At 43.5% G+C, this 18511-nt stretch overlaps 1 protein-coding gene across 1 annotated transcript in view; it reads right to left on the bottom strand.

The window, feature by feature from the left end:
• Positions 1-196: 196 nt before the first annotated feature.
• Positions 197-18511, bottom strand: part of LRRFIP2 (LRR binding FLII interacting protein 2) — a 105716-nt gene continuing 87401 nt past the window's right edge. The window contains exons 21-27 of the mRNA XM_029243298.1: positions 12494-12701; positions 12083-12215; positions 9847-9896; positions 4854-4974; positions 2230-2309; positions 1557-1661; positions 197-1129 (exon numbers count right to left, since the gene is read on the bottom strand). Coding sequence (XP_029099131.1) covers positions 1019-1129; positions 1557-1661; positions 2230-2309; positions 4854-4974; positions 9847-9896; positions 12083-12215; positions 12494-12701 — 808 coding nt within the window. The 3' untranslated portion in view covers positions 197-1018. The remainder of the gene's footprint in view (positions 1130-1556; positions 1662-2229; positions 2310-4853; positions 4975-9846; positions 9897-12082; positions 12216-12493; positions 12702-18511) is intronic.

The following is an 18511-nucleotide window of genomic DNA, read 5'->3' as shown; positions in this document are numbered from 1 at the left end:
AACATGGCTACGACTCGATGATAAAATCCTCTTAAACTGGGTGCCTTTAAAGATGAAACTGAAGTTCTTAAAAGAAATCCTATATTCCAGATTATTTTTCCTTAAGGAGAGAAAAGAGGGGTGAGCTAGGCGGGCATGATTGCCAATGACTAGTTTTAAAGGCTCCTCTAAGAAAATGAATGTGTCAGTAGCCAACTGTAGTCAGCAAAAGGGTGTATTTAATAGAATCTTCAGGCCGACTTCCCACCTGCCTGGCCTGGCCTGCCCTCCCTCCCTCATCGGGCTGGTCTGAGGTTTCATTCCACAGATGAGCAGCAGATGAAATACTTTTCAAGATACAGCACAGTTGATGTGAAGACTAAGGACCCTACTCTTACTTTAAGAGTACAGGCCTTGGACTTCCCCTGCCCCATGCAATAAAGCAAGTTTTATATACACTCCCCGTATCTTTTTCTAACATTTTCTTATATAAATTTAAATACCTTACAAAAAAAGGCTTTTTCCTCCAAACATATAAATTTGAGTGAAACATATATTCCCCACCTGTGAACTTGTTTCTTCACTAAAATATAAATGCTACCTGATATTAAGGGTAAATGTCTTTTGACCACTGGAGATCACTGAAGTCTGAATTGCACTGTGGAGAAGGCACTTGTGTTTTCTGAGGTTTCCAGGAAGTACCTCGGTGAGCGCTGAATCGCTGTCCTCCAGAACCCGTGCCAAAGCCTCCGAGTGCCCAGTCACTGAGGCAGCTGGGGAAAAATGGTGAGTAAACTTGATTCTAAAATTATGGAAATAAAAAATAATAACGGCATGGACCAATTCTTAGTCTAGAATCAAACTACCAACAAAATCCAAAGTGTTCATTCATGAAGATTCAAACCTGTTTCATTCTCTCATAAATTATAAAATACAAAGGTGGCTATCTTAATGACAAAGCTCAAACAGTCCTGAAAGGGGTTTGAGTGGACGAAAGATCAGTCCTTCCAGGCGGGGCCCAGGCAGCAGGGCGGCCTCCCTATTGCTGGGCCAGCAGTGCTGTCCTGTTGGCCTTCATCTTCTCCAGCCGCTTGGCCAGATGGCTGTTGGTCATCTCCATCTCCTCGATCTTGTCCAGTGCTGTTCGTAACTGGAGACAGGAAGAGCTTGGTCACTTCACATGGTCAAAAACAAAACCCAGCGCTACTTTCCTCTCCAGTTTCTGGGAAGTGGAAGCACTGCATGCGATCCTGCAGTTGCACTGTTTTTCAGGCAGCCAGAGTTGTTAACCAACGGTGCTGAACATTAATCACAGAGAGGACATAGAGAAGCTGGAGAAACAGACCTCATCTAAAACAAAAATAAAAACTCTCCTTTTTCTTATTATCTAACTGACCAAAACATAAAAGTAAATGGCAGTCACTGTGTAGGTCAGAAACCAACACAGAACAGTGATTCCACTGCTGTTTCACTAAGATTGGAGCCAGGATTAAATTCCTTATGCAGCAAAGAATTTATCTCCAAAGGATTTTTTCTTTTTAGGAAAGTATTCCAAGAAGCATAATAAAAGCAAGTACCTCTCGTTGTAGCTTCCTCTTTTCTGCTTTCAGTTCATCCTCGACTTTCTCCGCATTCTCAGCAGCGGTTTTATATCTCAGCACCTGCCCCTCCAGGCGGCTGATCTGTAAATATGAGAACACAGGCCTCTGGTGCTGGCACTAGGAACCACCACTTTTTTGCAGCCAAGATGGAAATACAATGTCATGACAGATTCCAAGAATCTAATGCTAACAAGTCCCTTCAGGGGGAGTTAGAGGTCCTCTCAGAACTCGACTGCTATTTATACATCTAGAACTGTCCCTAGAGAGGATGACAGCTGTAGAGTCATTATAGGGCCAATTTCCCATGTTAAGTTTTACGACAACCATATTGTTTAAAAGCCATAGTAACGTCGCAGGAGGAGACTCCCCGAGAGACTTTCTGAAATATACAATAAGGGATTATGTTATAAACTACAATCTTCTTGAAGGCTCTTGAAATAGCTACAAGAAACAGAATTATAGCTTCGGTCTCATTCATTCATAGAAAAGGCTGAAATGCCCTATCAGGTGTCCTCTGCTGGCTTTTCCACTTCAGAGCTTTTATAGAGAGTCAACTGCAAAGGCAGCTTAAAAAACCTAGGCGTTCATGGGGTTAACCACTGAGATGCAGGAAGCAGATGTGTTGGTACCGTACACAAGAAGGACTTACACTTTGCTCCAAGGTGGTTATATCCTGTTCTGCTTTTGAAAGCTTAAACTTGTACTCACTAATTTGTCTGTTGGCATCTCCTAGAACAGAAGAGAATAATAAACCATCTCACAGAGGTGAAGGTGTGAACGTGAGGCAGTGAGGCCCCCTGCAGCACAGGAGAGGACCGTGCAGAGGAAGAAGACAAAGCACACATGCACACAGGCAACTGCGGTATCTCCTGCAGCACAGGTTCTGGCGCATCTATGCTATGAGAAGCTCTAGCACTTGTGTTGCAACAGCATTTTAGAAGAAAATTCTCTCTTCACGCCATGATGTGTGCAGGTAGAGGTTGAAGCAAGGAGCCCTGTCAGCGCAGCAGGGCCCCTGCCAACCTTACCTGCAGCCCCAGGGCCCAGGGAGCCTCTGTGCCCACGGGACCAGGCCCCCCAGCCCCGCTCCAGTTTCCCTGCCCCCAGCCCTACACCTTCCCATCTCCCCAGGTATCCTGCTCCCCACCACAGCCCAAGTGCCCTTTTCTCCCCACCTGTGATCTAAGTCTAACCAACCTTCAAGGTCCTGCTCAAGGTCCTGCTAAATTTTCACCTCCTTCATGACTCTCCTTGGTTAACTCGAGCTTCTCCTTCCTTTGTTGCATTTTTTTTGGACTCTCTTTTATGACATCATGCTTTCCTAACATTATATAGATATGTAAGGATAGGGGCCCTGTTTTGGCTTCTTGAATCTACCTCTGTTTCTAGCCAAGTGCTTTGCACGTAATGTACGCTTAATATTTACTGAAAATAAATGCTTTTCAGTAATATGTTGTGATAATGTGTTAAGGATAGAGCTATAAATCATTAGCTGTATATCTGACCTAAGAAGCAAACCATTTAAAATGAGAAGCTTAGAAATGCTGGGGGAGAAAAATTCCAGCAATCCAAATTTAACAAAAATCACTCTGAACTAATTACATTGTAATAGGAATCATAAGGTTTGCAGGAGATAAACCCAATCTACCCTACTTAAGAACTTTTCTACTTTTCCATAAAACTACCCACATAATCTTTCTTTAATGCAAAAGGTTTTTCTAATTGGATAATTACTGTCACCCTAAAATTAATGTGGTTACAAAAGCCTCTCCCCAAAAGCCATCTCTGGTAGCGAAAGAGAACTACTCCCATTTCTGGGCCTAAAACTGAAGCTTTAGGATACTGTTTTTTAATTCTTAACTCCAGCAACTTATTATCAAAATGTGCTGCTTCCTTCTCACCAAACCACTCATTCCTTCCTGTTTTCAAAAGTATAAATCCCTGGTCTCAGCCATTTATTTCACGCATGTTCTGAAATTCCATCCCCAAACACCATGCTTACAGACAAGGCAGCTGTCCAGAACTGAGAGTCACCAGGTTCCTGTCCCGGCCTCCGGTGCAGGGGAGCTGCCTGCTTCTGTCGCTACATGCCAGGCCCGGCCCAGCCCAGCCCTGCCCGGCCCTGCTCTGCTCACCTGGGTCACAGCCCCACCCCGGTCACTTGCCCTGCTTGCCACAGATGCCAGCTCTGTCGTGGTGCCTGCTCTGGGAAGATGTCACACATCAATGCACACCCATTCCTCCTCAATATGATTCCTTTTGAATTTGCTGTTTTAGGTCAAACTCTTACAAATCTGTGCACTGCCCTCTCTCTAAGACTGTTGGCGGCCACTGGACTGTTTTGGTCACTATCACAACCTCCTAACTAGTCAACCTACCTTTCATTATGCCCCTCTTTTCATCTACCCTCCACTCCAAATCGGTATTTCTAGAACAAAATATTTGAACTATATCACAAGGGTTCCAACTGATATCCAATAGAGGAAATGATACTAACCTCAAAAGTTAATGTTAGTTTTAATAAGCCTGGTTCAAAAAGCTTGTCTATTTGGCCTAACTCAGAATATTTAGATAAAAGGGCCATGGAATAACCACTATTTTAAAATAAGTTATCAGAAAAGCCTTATTCAAATTGGAAAAATAGGTGTCTCCCCTGTGAGATTATACATTATCTAACTGTACATGAATGGCTGCTAAAATCTCCCCGCTGTGGGGATTACTGTGAATACCGTAGGCACTTTAAAATAATATGGGGGTCAAAAGTAGAAAGGCAGAACAACTGAAATAATTGGGGTAAACTGAGTAGGCTTACTTTGTGGCCTTGGTTTAAATTCCATCTAATAAAGATTAATTTGGGTTAACAAGACTACTGGGAAAATTCTGAAACTACTCCGTAGTAGTGTGAGTTAGTTCCAAATATATTCCCCTCCAGTTATCTAAGATAAATTCCATAGAAAAACATGTCATTAGGAAGGGTGCTTACAGATGGCCCGGGGATGTGGAAAAGGATAGTGTCATGATGTCACTATTTGCAAAATGTTCTAGAAATCACTTTGCCAGGAAGCGGGGAGAGCATTACCTCTCAGGCCTTGTCACCCCAGGAAGCACACAGCCTAGTAGAAACCTCTCCAGTTCCATGACTGACCAGGATGGCTTTTCTAGTCCAGCTGAGAACTAACCAGTGTTCAGAACCGCAGGCTCTAACAGCCTGCTCACAACCACGTCCGGGACACAGCCCCACGCGGGTCAGTGGCGGCCCGGCCCCAGCCTTACTCTGCATTTCGATGAGCTGCAGGTCCGAGCCATTCTGCAGTCCCGCCAGGTCACCTGCTGTGCCATCGCTCCTGGAGCACTTTTGCTGTTCCTCCTCCAACTGCAGCTTCAGTTTTCTAATCTGAAGAGGAAGTAAAGGCTTATGCGTGAGATCCAGTCTCTCAAATGAAACAGGTGCTTGGCCTGGTGTCCACATCTTAGAATAAGGCCACAAATCATTCATTCAGAAACTGTTTCCTGGAGTGTCTGCCGTGGGGCACGCTGTGCTCAGGTGCTGGAGATCAGCTACGAACTAATTATCAAAAGGAGCAAGCTCCAGGACCAGGTGTCCCAGTTAAAACAGCCATATTTTATTATTTGTGTAGTTCTGTGGAAAAGTACATCTTAGGAGTTTCTTCTTATTTTTTTATTAAAAATGGAAAATTCATGGGCAGTTAGAGGTTTCTTGTTTAGAGTTAGGTTAAGTATTCTTATTTAGAAAAACTGTATACAGAAATAATTGGAAATATATTTTTGAGTTCAGCTACATAATCTACCTTATTTTACCCAAAATAAAGGCCAGTCGTAGCAGCTTATTCATTAATAGCCCCAAACAAGAAACGTCCATCAAGAGAAGGATAAGTAAATTGCGGTCGATTTATACAATGGAATTACTACTCAGCCAAAGAAGGGAACGTACTACTAATACGTGCAGCAACAAGGTGAATCTCAAACTGAGTATATGCTGTGTGAAAAACTCCAGAAAATGCAAACTGAAGGGACAAAAAGCAGATCAGTGGTTGCCTGGAGAGAGGGAGGGAGGTGGGAGGGGAAGGAAGGTTTACAAAGGGACACAGGAACTTTGGCGAAGTTATGGATATTTTCACCATCTTGATTGTGGTGATGGTTTCACAGGTATTGCTGTGAGTTAAACTGTCCCCCCAAATTCGTATTTTGCAGTCCTAAGCCCCAGTACCTCAGAATGTGACCTTATTTGGAAACAGTCACGGCAGAGGCACTTAGTTGAGATGAAGTTACACTGGAATAGGGTGGGCCCCTAGTCCAATATGACTGGTGTCCTTATAAGAAGAATGCCACATGAAGAGACAGACAGGCAAAGAGGGAAGATGTGCTAAGACACAGAATGTCATCTACAAGCCAAGGGACCCCAAAGATGGGCAGCAAAATGCCAGAAGCTAGAAGAGAGGCCTGTAACTGACTTCCCGTCACAGGCCTCAGAAGGAACCCACACTGCTGACACACAGCTTCTCACCTCCAGACTGTGAGGTGAGAGGACATTCTGTTATTCTGCGCCACCCGGTTTGTGGTGTTTTGTTATGGAAACTAATATAGGTATGTACATCTGTACACTTTAAGTATGTGCAGCTTACTTTATGCCAGTTATAACCTAATAAAGGTTTTTTTTTAATTTACAAAATAAACTAAAAAATAAAATTAGGAGGGACTTTGGGTTGGGAGAAAAGAAGGCCCAGGTGGAGACAAGAGTCTCACATGTGGAAAATAAGATTAGACGGACAGAAATGAACTGCATGCTGAGGCCTCTGGTCCACCCTCAGTTCCCAAACTGCACACCCAGCTAGGACTGTAGCTCAGGCACAGGACAGGATCTCTCTTTAGAACTCTCTGACTAGCCTAAAATAAAAGACCAACATAACCACATCTAAGGTTCCCAATAAGACACCCAGCCACATCAGGCTTCACAGAAACTTGGACGAGCCCTACCCACAAGCTCAGAGCTGCCCACCAGCTTTTTAGTCCTCTACTTTTAAACTGAAGACCAACTAAATGTACATAAAAGAACATCTGGAAGGAAACAAACTATGCAGATAGAAAAAAAGAATCAGGAAGCAAACCAACCAGCCTATCAATACCCTCTGAGATAAGTGAGAATAGCTGCATCCTTGAAATGACTGCAGGGACAGAAACTCAATAAAAATGAGAAGATAACGGTGAGAATATCTTTTAGAAAGCAGAACAAATGAGATGAAAAGGGATGGAAAAACAGGAGAGAAACAGTATCTGTCCCGAGGTCTGATCGCCCTCGCCACCCCCAAATCAAATCGAGGTCGTGTTTCTCCAAATGCCTACAACTCTTATCATCAGAGATCCAGGAAGGAGCACAAATCAGAGCAAGTCTGCCCTCTCCTACAGCGGGCCACCTCCGGACCAAGACCAAGCGTCCCCACGCCTCCTGCGTCCTTCATCGTCAGGGGTCAAAGGTGAGTCTGCGTGCTCAGAGTTCCAGGTGGCTTCCCCAGCTGTCCTCGGCTCCACCCACAGGGGTCAAAGGGAAAGCTCAGCACTCGGACCAGGTCTGCCCCTCCCCTGATGGAGAAAGGGTGAGCTCGGCACTGGGACTAAATCTGTGCTTCCCAGACAACTCTGCCCTTTCAACCATGACACCACTATCTGCCTCGGTCAGCCGGGACTATCTCATCATCCCCATCATTCCTGTTCAATGTCCATCTCGAAAAGGCTTGTCGTCCCTTTTCCTGCACTTCTTCCCAAAAGGCCCGGTACAAGCCCTACTCTGTCTTCATCTCCTAACCTTTCCCAAAGCCTGACACTCTTGCACTGCACCCTCTGGACTATCCTCCACCCTCTCTGTGCATCCCCATTACCCCATCGGTGCTCTAATAGAGACCTGCCCTCCCCTGAGGGGCCTGCTTCCTCTGCAGCCTGGCTGTCCTTTCAGCCCACCTCTCACTGAGCCTGAGAATGGATCAGGTGTCTTCTTGCGTTCCTTGCTGTTACAAACTCTTCTCCCTCTAGCCTCCCTGAATTCCTAATGCAGTTCCTAATCGCATCGCTTCAGATTGTAAGTACTAACCCCACCTCATCATTGCCATCTCCCCACTCTTTCGTCACCATTTTAGCTCCTAACTCACATGATCTCCAGGCTACTCCTGCCTTAATTGTTGGCAAATTCAAAATACATCTAAGTGTGATCTCTCCTACATCGGATCTCTAGTTTCTGGAGCAAGGATCTTGCCACGTATCCCACCTTGCCCTCAGCCTCTCACTCCCACCGTCATATACTAGATCTCACCACTAGACAACAGCAGTCCCTACTGAATTCAGTTCCATGTATCTTCTCTCTAACCACTACTCTTGATCTTTCCAGCTCATTCCCTCTGGACCCAACTCCAAAAATCCTTCAACCCCACTGGCACCTATAGTCCACTGTTTCCATCTTCTCTCTGCTGTGCCTTGATATCTTCCTGGATTTCCCTCAAACCTCCTTACCCAGTTTAATCTCCAGGTCCGTCGTCATCACTCTCTCGCACAAGCCCTCACCTCCTCTGCCCTATTATGCTCACCTGGTAAAATCTCTCTACCCACTCCATGCCTATATCTATGCAGCTACATGTGCCTGGAGAAGCACACACAATAAATGCATTCACGCAAACCTCCAAACCACATCACTGAAATCTGAGAACCCTAGGGAGAAAGGAGAGTATGATACAAGCTGCCAGAGAGGGAAAAACGGGTCATAGACAAAAGATCAAAAATCAAAATGTCCTTGAAATTCTCAATAGCTGTGCAGGAGGCCAGAAGACAACGAAGCAATTTATTAAAAAAAAAAAAAAAAGTTCTGAAGAACCTAGGGCCAGGATAAGAATAAAGATGCAGATGTAGAGAATGGACTTGAGGACATGGGGAGGGGGAAGGGTAAGCTGGGACAAAGTGAGAGAGTGGCATGGACATATATACACTACCAAATGTAAAACAGATAGCTAGTGGGAAGCAGCCACATAGCACAGGGAGATCAGCTCGGTGCTTTGTGACCACCTAGAGGGGTGGAATAGGGAGGGTGGGAGGGAGACACAAGAGGGAGGGGATATGGGGACATATGTATATGTATAGCTGATTCACTTTGTTATAAAGCAGAAACTAACACACCACTGTAAAGCAATTATACTTCAATAAGGAAGTTAAAAAAAAAAAGAATGAAAATGATTACAATGAGGAATTCTATACCCCCATCAAACTGTTAATCAAGTAAGAGGACAAAATGAAGACATTTCAGTCCTGTAAAGTTAAGAAAAATTTACAGCCCCAAAACTCTTTCCTCAGGAAGCTACTGGGGGATGTACCAGAATAAGAGAATGGACACAGAAGGAGGGAGGCATAAGATGCTGCTCCAGCCTGGAGCACAGGCAAAGGAAACTCTAGATGATGATGAAAGGTGGTCACGTCTCTGTCCCGGGGGAGCGAGCCTCTAAGTTCACAAGGGGTGAGTCAGATGCACCAAGAACCAAAAGAGATGGAACTGAGGGAATACCTGATGCATCTGAAAACATGCATCTGAAAACACCAAGAGTGGACTGAATTAGTAACAAATACATAGGAAACCAAGCAAATGACAAGAAAAACCACAATACTAACTTCAGGCGAACTAAGGAGTTGTGAAGGAGATGAATCCTAGAATGTTCCATGGCTCCACTGTGAGCAGTGTTTACAGAGTCCTGATAACGTAAACAGACTGGAATCTCACTGCTCCTTTATTAGGAGGATGTGGGAATGGAAAGTATACATGCGTGTGGTAGGGAGAGGGGATGAAGGAAAGATAAATCCTCACGTCCCATAGAGGGATGTCAACAGAGCAGCCTTAAACAGAACAATCAAGAAGCAACATAAGCATGTTATATAGAAGCATACAAGGGCGGTACACACCACAAGAATCAGCTAAAGGAAGCAAAAGGGATGGTCGGGGCTGGAGGTGGGGAGAGGGCAGGGCAGGGCACTTCTGTCTTCAGAACAGGCTTTTAAAACTATTTGACTCCTTAAACTTCGTGTCCTTTAATTTTGTTTTTAAAGAACAGGAGACAACAAAGATGAATTATCTTTTTATCCTTCAACTCTTACTTGAGTAGTGATGTTTGAAACAAGCACATTTCTTTCTAGTGTACATTTTAGTTTGCTAACATTTTACCATATGATTTAGTCAGTTACAATTAATATCCCCTTCCAATGAGAAGAATACCTTTACCTGTGATAGTAGTTCTTCCTTTTCTCCAGCAAGTTTTCGTAGCCTTACATCTAAAACAAATGAAAAATTTGTAATGTTGTAGTACATAAACAATTTAAAATAATTCTTCAAATTCACAAACAGCAAACATCTGATAAACAGTTCATAGCTCTGAATATCAAGACATGAAGGCTTTAATGGTGAAAGGAAAAGTACTTAATTATTCAACACAGATTTCCACACAACTGATATTTATCAGGGCACTAAATACAACATTTGCTCCCAAGAGCAGTGATTTTCCATCTGAAGACAAAATGAAGTACAAAGATCATTTCCTTGTTTCAAAAATTTGCAAGTTTTACCAGTAGATAGACAACTCAAAGCCAAGGGTACTCCCACAGGCTCTTAAGCCCTTAGCAGGAGAAAACTACGGGAGAGAAGGCAGGGGCTAAGAATGGGCCTGAGAGGGGTGCTAGAGCAAAGAAAACAGAGGAACACAATGATGGAAGAAGCAAAGGCCCACAAAGCTAGTTGGGGGAGGGAAGGGGACCAACTCTAAGATGTGTGCCGTCAAGAGCCATCTGAGGGGCTTCCCTGGTGGCGCAGATGCCTGCTAATGCGGGGGACATGGGTTCGAGCCCTGGTCTGGGAGGATACCACATGCCGCGGAGCAACTAGGCCCGTGCGCCACAACTACTGAGCCGGCGCGTCTGGAGCCTGTGCTCCGTGGTGGGAGGGGCCGCGATAGTGAGAGGCCCGCGCATCTCGATGAAGAGTGGCCCCCGCTTGCTGCAACTACAGAAAGCCCTCGCACAGAAACGAAGACCCAACACAGCAAAGATAAATTAACTAATTAATAAACTCCTACCCCCAACATCTTAAAAAAACAAACAAACAACCCAAAAGAGCCATCTGAGGCTTGGTAGCAGGACTGCTAGGGCTTGCTCCTAGCCTGAGGGGAGGGCTGCTTCTTCCCAACATGCATTAAAATAGGCCCCTTGGGGCTTCCCTGGTGGTGCAGTGGTTGACAGTCCGCCTGCCGATGCAGGGGACACAGGTTCGTGCCCCGGTCCGGGAGGATCCCACATGCCGTGGAGCGGCTGGGCCCGTGAGCCATGGCTGCTGAGCCTGCGTGTCTGGTGCCTGTGCTCTGCATTGGGAGGGGCCACAGCGGTGAGGGGCCCGCGTACCGCAAAAAAAAAAAAAAAAAAAAAAAAAAAAAAATAGGGCCCTTGGACTGAGGGGACACCTACAGATGAGTTTTTTACAAAAGCACCTGACACCCAGCCAGCACTCCCCACAATCCACCAAGGTCATGGCCAAATGTTTCGGCACCTCCCATCAGGCAGAGAAAACCATCTGAGCTGCCCGTGGCTGTACACTCAGTCTATTCCCGACGGCAGCTCTCACTCACCTCGCCGGCATCCTCTGCTTTATCAAAGTTCTCGACAGTTACACTTCCAGAATTCTGTACGTTAGAGAATGTGCCCTTTAAAACGTTTTTTGGCTGCCCGCCCCCCTTTATATTATAGTATATCTATTCTTCTAGGAAACCTACATATATATGAAAATAAGACAAAGAAGAAAAAACGATCATTTTTTAATATAAAAGTGAGCTGATGATACAGTATCTACTTGTGCCATTCTTCTTCTCTAGAATAGGAATCTTAGTGGAGGCAATAGATGGGCATCTGAGTGGTTTCCTGAGACAGGTGTCATTAGGTTCTCAAGGGGTCAAATTTAACAGGCTTAGCCCTTAAGAGGCTCAGAAGCCCTGCTCTGGAATAACACTCCTCTGATATCTTCTTGGTCGTCTGTTTGTTGCCTTAAGAAATGCAGTGGCAAAGAGCTACAGAATCCTGGCATGAGTAGCAGGACAGAAAACCAGATGCTCCAGGAAGAAGAAACTTACACGTACTCTGAAAGCTGCCGACCAGCCCACTGGTTCCCCCGGACGGATGTGCTGGATTATCTCTTTGCAGAAGGTTGTATTTAAGTGAAAAAGCAACATGTATACACCCACAGTGCTTCCAACCAGGGGCCCTACAGTTACACTTACTGCCTGTCAATGACCCCAATGCTGGTTTCCCAAGGTCAAGGATGTCTGAAGACAGTATGCCCAGATTTCGTCCCGTTAGGGATCTAGATAAGGCTCAGACAGACCTGGTGTGTTTTTGTTTTCCAAGAGAGGATGTGAACAAGCTGGAAGTCCAAGAGGACAGCATTAATCCAAGTCAATACAGTGGCGGTGTCTTACCCAGTGGCCCTTCTCCTGCCGACTCCAAGACCTGAGCGGCTTCCTGAGACACAACAGTGATGGCTCCTACCACTGGCTCCTGGTGGACGTCGCCGTTGGGAGTGCCGTCGGGGATGATGACTAAGCCATGTTTCTGCGGAGAGGAAGAAACCCACCATCACAAAAAACGGCCCCCAGGTAAGGAGAACATGGCAGTGAGGCGACTGACCCTGCGACAACACATGTCTGCCACGGGAACACCTGGTCAGCACTAGCTACCCGGAATCTAGCTCTGCAGAGACAGGACTCACACCTACCAAATCTGGGCTGAGGAGTGAACACTGTGCTTTGTATTCAGGCTGGAAAGAGGACAGGACGGAAGGAAGGAGGAACAAAGCAGTGAGGGCCTGGCGCGCGGGGGAGCTCACGTACCTCTCCCGTCTCCACTGCTGCCTTCAGCTCGGCCAGCTCCTCTCTGAGCGAGTCCCGCTCACTCCTAAGGCAGCCAATGTATTCTTTCTGTTTCTCTAGGGCCTGGTTTAGACAGGGTAGCAAGAGAAAGAACGGCACAGAAAAAGAGCAAGTGAAAGGTAGCAGAGAAGTACCTAATTCAAATTCAAAAAAGATAAAGGCATAGGAGACAAGGAAGCATTAAAAGCTTTGGAAACAAGCAGTTAGATATGGGAGGAAATACACAGTTATACGGGTATCTATCTCCAGAAGAAAGTTTTAATAGTAAGTGGTTAATCGTGCATAAATTTGGCAAAACATGCTTATCACATCAGGCAAGAAAACAAATCTTTGTTTTTCAGTCATTTAGTAATACTAAAGTCTTCCTTACAAACCTCCTAAGTACGTTTGTTTGGTAGACCAAAAAACCCACGTTTCATGTTAAACTAAAGTATATTCAAGAATATACTTGATTTTTTAAAAAATAAAAGTTAGTTCTGGAGGAAAACAACCAGTATATATACAAGGTATTTTAATTAAATACTGGCCGTAGTAATAGTTCTCCAGGAGTACGGTAAAATATTCCTCAGATACCGCTTAATTAAAAATAGCTAATCTCAGGCTTCCCTGGTGGCGCAGTGGTTGAGAGTCTGCCTGCCAATGCAGGGGACACGGGTTCGTGCCCCGGTCCGGGAAGATCCCACATGCCGTGGAGCGGCTAGGCCTGTGAGCCATGGCCGCTGAGCCTGCGCTCCGCAACGGGAGAGGCCATAACAGTGAGAGGCCCGCGTACCGCAAAAAAAAAAAAAAAAAAAAAAAAAAAAGGCTAACCCCCCCCCCCCCCGGCAAAATTCTCAAGGATCTGTTTTTGTTAATTTAATTAACAAAATAATAACTAAGGGTTATTTGGTTTTCTGATATACCTTCAAAATGTGAAAAAACAAAACAAAATACTGACAAAATAAATACAGTCCACCTATGGCAGGTAGCAGAATATGGGTTTGGAAACAGGACGTTGAGTCCTGGCACCTATTAACTGACCTATGCCTCAGTTTCCTCACTGGAAAAGGGGATAATAACAGCAGCATCCTATGGGCACAGGCTGAAAGGAGTACTCAGTGTCAAGCACCCTGCCTGCAGTGCGTAAGATGCAAGCAAGGCTCAGGAAAAGCCAGACTGGGTTCCATTTTTCCCACCATTGCCTAAATCTCACACTGTCAGAGCTCAGGACAGTGGTGCAGAAGCAGGAACACACGTTTGGTCAACAATGACATACTGTTACTCTGTGTAATAAAATACCCCATACTTCAGAACCCACCCAGGATAAGCAGTCTGTGCAGGTATCTGACAGCTGCGCTATTTGAAAAAGCCTTTCTCTGCACATTTGTTCCTATATTTAATGTTTTCTACCAGCATTCCCATTAATCTAAGAAGTTAAACTACAACGGGTAACTTTCCTCTTGGTTTACAGAGTTTAGAAGTGGGCTAACTGCTTAGTTACTGACTGCTGAATAGCTGGACAACTTTTTAAATCACTATAATCCTATTTTCCAACCAATAAGTAAATAATGGATGATAGCAACTGCCATTGTGTAGCTCCAGGTGTTAAATATACATATAATTTCTCTCATATATTTTTAACTTAATTTCTCCCTTATATACCCTGTACTTTCCTTATGCCCATTTCACAGATCAGAAAACTGAGGTTCAGAGAGGCTACGTTTTCACCCAAAGTCACAGTAACTGGTAAAGCCAGAAAATGAATCCAGTTCTTTTTGGTTCCAAAGCCCTTGCGTACTCTTTATCTATCGTCGCCCCATGAAGGCCACAATTATGTTCGCTTATTGTCATCCCAGATAGTACTGGAAAAGTAGTTCACGGGGCAAGTCCTATTCCTTACCTGCCCAAACTGCAACATGAACATCTAACTTCCTTTCAACAATTTACATTCATACTGTGTGTCTACAGTCTGTGTGTAAGTTAACAATCTGCGTTTCTAGCACCATAAGGCATACTCTACCACTCCAAGCTAATATTAACACTCCATTACATTACTAGCAAGTGTAACATTAGGACAACAAAGCCCAAGCAATACTCTCCCATCTACTGACAGCCACTCTCATCTCTGCTGCGTTGGCTATTTTGGGTTATGGTATCTGTGTGCATAGTCGTGCCATGCATCACCACACTAACTGGGTCAGCAACCACTGTCACAACATGCTCTGTAGAAACACCACTGGAGATAAAAGACCCGTTAGGAACAGACCAATTTGAAACCCAGAATTCTAGCAAATGCTAGTACATGCCATTTGTTCCTCTTCCCAATCTAATAGCAGATTTTATCTTTACTTTTGGACTTTTAAATTTCATCTTCCCATAATTATGGATGGGAAAATAAAATACATCCTGCAAATCCTTCCATTTCACCACAAAGTTTGAGGACTACTGAAGTACCTTATAATTGGACCAAATGTATTCACACTGGATCTGAAATCCTCTTTATTACCTGACCATATAATCACTACCCTTGTGTTTGTATTCCATAATTGTTCCTAGAGATTTTTTTTTTTAGGGTAAAAAGTACATGCCTGTGGAGATCTAAGTAATTCTTTACCCCTGACCTAACCTCAAATTCTAGTGTCAGGAAGCCTAAAGGCTGAACTTTTGGACAACAGGTTATAATTACATACAGGCACAAATATCTTTTGTCAGAATGGGAGTGAGCCTTGTTCTGGGCTATAGGGTTATACAAGCCCTTCATATGTACTGATTATACGCATGACCACTGGGTGCTCAGAACTACACTGGCGCTAGAGGTACGACCACTAGGATCAATGAAAGAACTAAAGAAAACTGAACTTTAATATGAGAATAATGGCCATGTTCCTTCATGGAGTTACTAAATTTAAATCTTGATAATGAAGCTACTAGAGACAAGTGATATATTAGGTAGTCACAGATCATATTTAAAAATGTGTCTTTTAAAAGTCAAGGGAGGACCACCTCACACACATTAGGATGGCTACTATCAAAAAAAAAAAAAAAAGAAAGAAAAAAAGAGGAAACAAGTGTTGTCAAGGATGTAGAGAAACTTGAACCCTTGTACAGTGCTGGTGGAAAGATAAAATGGTGCAGCTGCTATGGAACACAGTATGGCTGTTTTTCAAAAAATTAAACATAGAATTACCATATAATGTAGCAATTCCCCTCCTGGGTACATACCCAAAAGAAATCACCAAGAGAGTTTTGCAAACTCATGTTCACGGCAGCATTACTCACAATAGCAAAAAGGTGGAAGCAACCAAGCGTCCAGATGAACGGATAAACAAAATGTGGTACAAGCATACATTGGAATATTATTCATTCTTAAAAAGGAAGGACTTCTGACACATGCTACAACATGTCTGAACCCTGAGGATATATGCTAAGTGAAATAAGCTAGTCACAAAAAGACAAACACTGTATGATTCCACTTTATGAGGTACCAAGAGTAGTCAAATTCATAGAAACGAAAGTGGAAGGGTGGCTGCCAGGGGCTGAAGGAGGGGAAATTGGGGAGTTGCTATTTAACGGGCAGTTTCAGTTCTGTAAGATGCAAAGGTTTCTATGGATGGATGACGGTGAGGTAGCACAACGATGTCAATGGACTTAATACCACCAAACTCTACATTTAAATTTAAATGGTCAATTTTCTGTTATTTTTTTGGACTTTACCACAATTAAAAAAATTTCTTTTAAGTCAAAGGAGGGACAAACTACTGATGCATGAAACAACTTGGATGAATCTTAAGGGGAATTATTCTGAGTGAAAAAAATGTAACTCCAAAGGGCTGCATACTGTACGACCCCATCTATACAACATTCTTAAGATGACAAAATTATAGCAATGGAGAACAGATTAGCAGTTGCCAGCACCTGGGATGTTGAAGGGGAGGCAGTAGATATGGCTGTAAAAGGGCAACAGGAGGGACCCCTTATGGTGATGAAAAGGTTCTGCATCTTGATTATATCAAGGTCAATACACTTGTTGTACTATAGCTTTACAAGATGTTACATTTTGGGAAAACTGGATAAAGGGCATACAAGATCTCTGTATTATTTCTTACAATTGCATGTGAATCTACAATGACCTCAAACATTTTTAAAAAGTTTAATTAAAAAAAAAAGCCTAGGGCTTCCCTGGTGGCGCAGTGGTTGAGAGTCTGCCTGCCGATGCAGGGGACACGGGTTTGTGCTCTGGTCCGGGAAGATCCCACATGCCGTGGAGCAGCTAGGCCTGTGAGCTATCGCCGCTGAGCCCGCGTGTCTGGAGAGACACGGGAGAGGCTCCGCAACGGGAGAGGCCACAACAGTGAGAGGCCCACGTACCGCAAAAAAAAAAAAAAAAAAAAAGCCAAGTAGATAGCCTCATCCACCAAGGACAGGCAGCAGAAGTAAGAAGAACTACAATCCTGAAGCCTGTGGAACAAAAACCACATTCACAGAAAGGTAGACAAGATGAAAAGGCAGAGGACTATGTATCAGATGAAGGAGCAAGATAACCCCCCAGAAAACCAACTAAATGAAGTGGAGATAGGCAACATTCCAGAAAAAGAATTCAGAATAATGATAGTGAAGGTGATCCAGGACCTTGGAAAAACAATGGAGGCAAATATCGAGAAGATACAAAAAATGTTTAACAAAGACCTAGAAGAATTAAAGAAAAAACAGAGATGAGCAATACAATAACTGAAATGAAAACTACACTAGAAGGAATCAATAGCAGAGTAACTGAGGGAGAAGAACGGATAAGTGACCTGGAAGACAGAATGGCGGAATTCACTGCTGCAGAACAGAATAAAGAAAAAAGAATGAAAAGAAATGAAGACAGCCAAAGAGACCTCTGGGACAACATTAAATGCAACAACATTCGCATTATAGGGGTCCCAGAAGGAGAAGAGAGAGAGAAAGGACAAGAGAAAATATTTGAGGGGATTATAGTTGAAAACTTCCCTAACATGGGAAAGGAAATAGCCACCCAAGTCCAGGAAGCGCAGAGAGTCCCATACAGGATAAACCCAAGGAGAAACACGCCGAGACACATAGTAATCAAATTGGCAAGAATTAAAGACAAAGAAAAATTATTAAAAACAGCAAGGGGAAAAATGACAAATAACATACAAGGGAACTCCCATAAGGTTAACAGCTGATTTCTCAGCAGAAACTCTACAAGCCAAAAGGGAGTGGCACGATATACTTAAAGTGATCAAAGGGAAGAACCTACAACCAAGATTACTCTACTCAGCAAGGATCTCATTCAGATTCGATGGAGAAATCAAAAGCTTTACAGACAAGCAAAAGCTAAGAGAATTCAGCACCACCAAACCAGCTCTACAACAAATTCTAAAGGAACTTCTCTAAGTGGGAAACACAAGAGAAGAAAAGGACCTACAAAAACAAACCCAAAACAATTAAGGAAATGGTCATAGGAACATACATATTGATAACAACCTTAAATGTGAATGGATTAAATGCTCCAACCAAAAGACACAGGCTTGCTGAATGGATACAAAAACAAGACCCATATATATGCTGTCTACAAGAGACCCACTTCAGACCTAGGGACACATACAAAATGAAAGTGAGGGGATGGAAAAAGATATTCCATGCAAATGGAAATCAAAAGAAAGCTGGAGTAGCAATACTCAGATAAAATAGACTTTAAAATGAAGAAAGAAGAAACAAGAAACAAAGAAGGACACTACCTAACGATCAAGGAATCAATCCAAGAAGAATATATAACAATTATAAATATATATGCACCCAACATAGGAGCACCTCAATACATAAGGCAACTGCTAACAGCTATAAAAGAGGAAATCGACAGTAACACAATAATAGTGGGGGACTTTAACACCTCACTTACACCAATGGACAGATCATCCAAAATGAAAATAAATAAGGAAACACAAGTTTTAAATGATACATTAAACAAGATGGACTTGATATTTATAGACATTC

This window comes from Monodon monoceros, unplaced genomic scaffold, assembly GCF_005190385.1.
Source record: "Monodon monoceros isolate NGI ecotype Baffin Bay Population unplaced genomic scaffold, NGI_Narwhal_1 Super_Scaffold_3, whole genome shotgun sequence".
Taxonomy (NCBI): domain Eukaryota; kingdom Metazoa; phylum Chordata; class Mammalia; order Artiodactyla; family Monodontidae; genus Monodon; species Monodon monoceros.
This window is presented reverse-complemented; position numbering and strand designations above follow the sequence as displayed.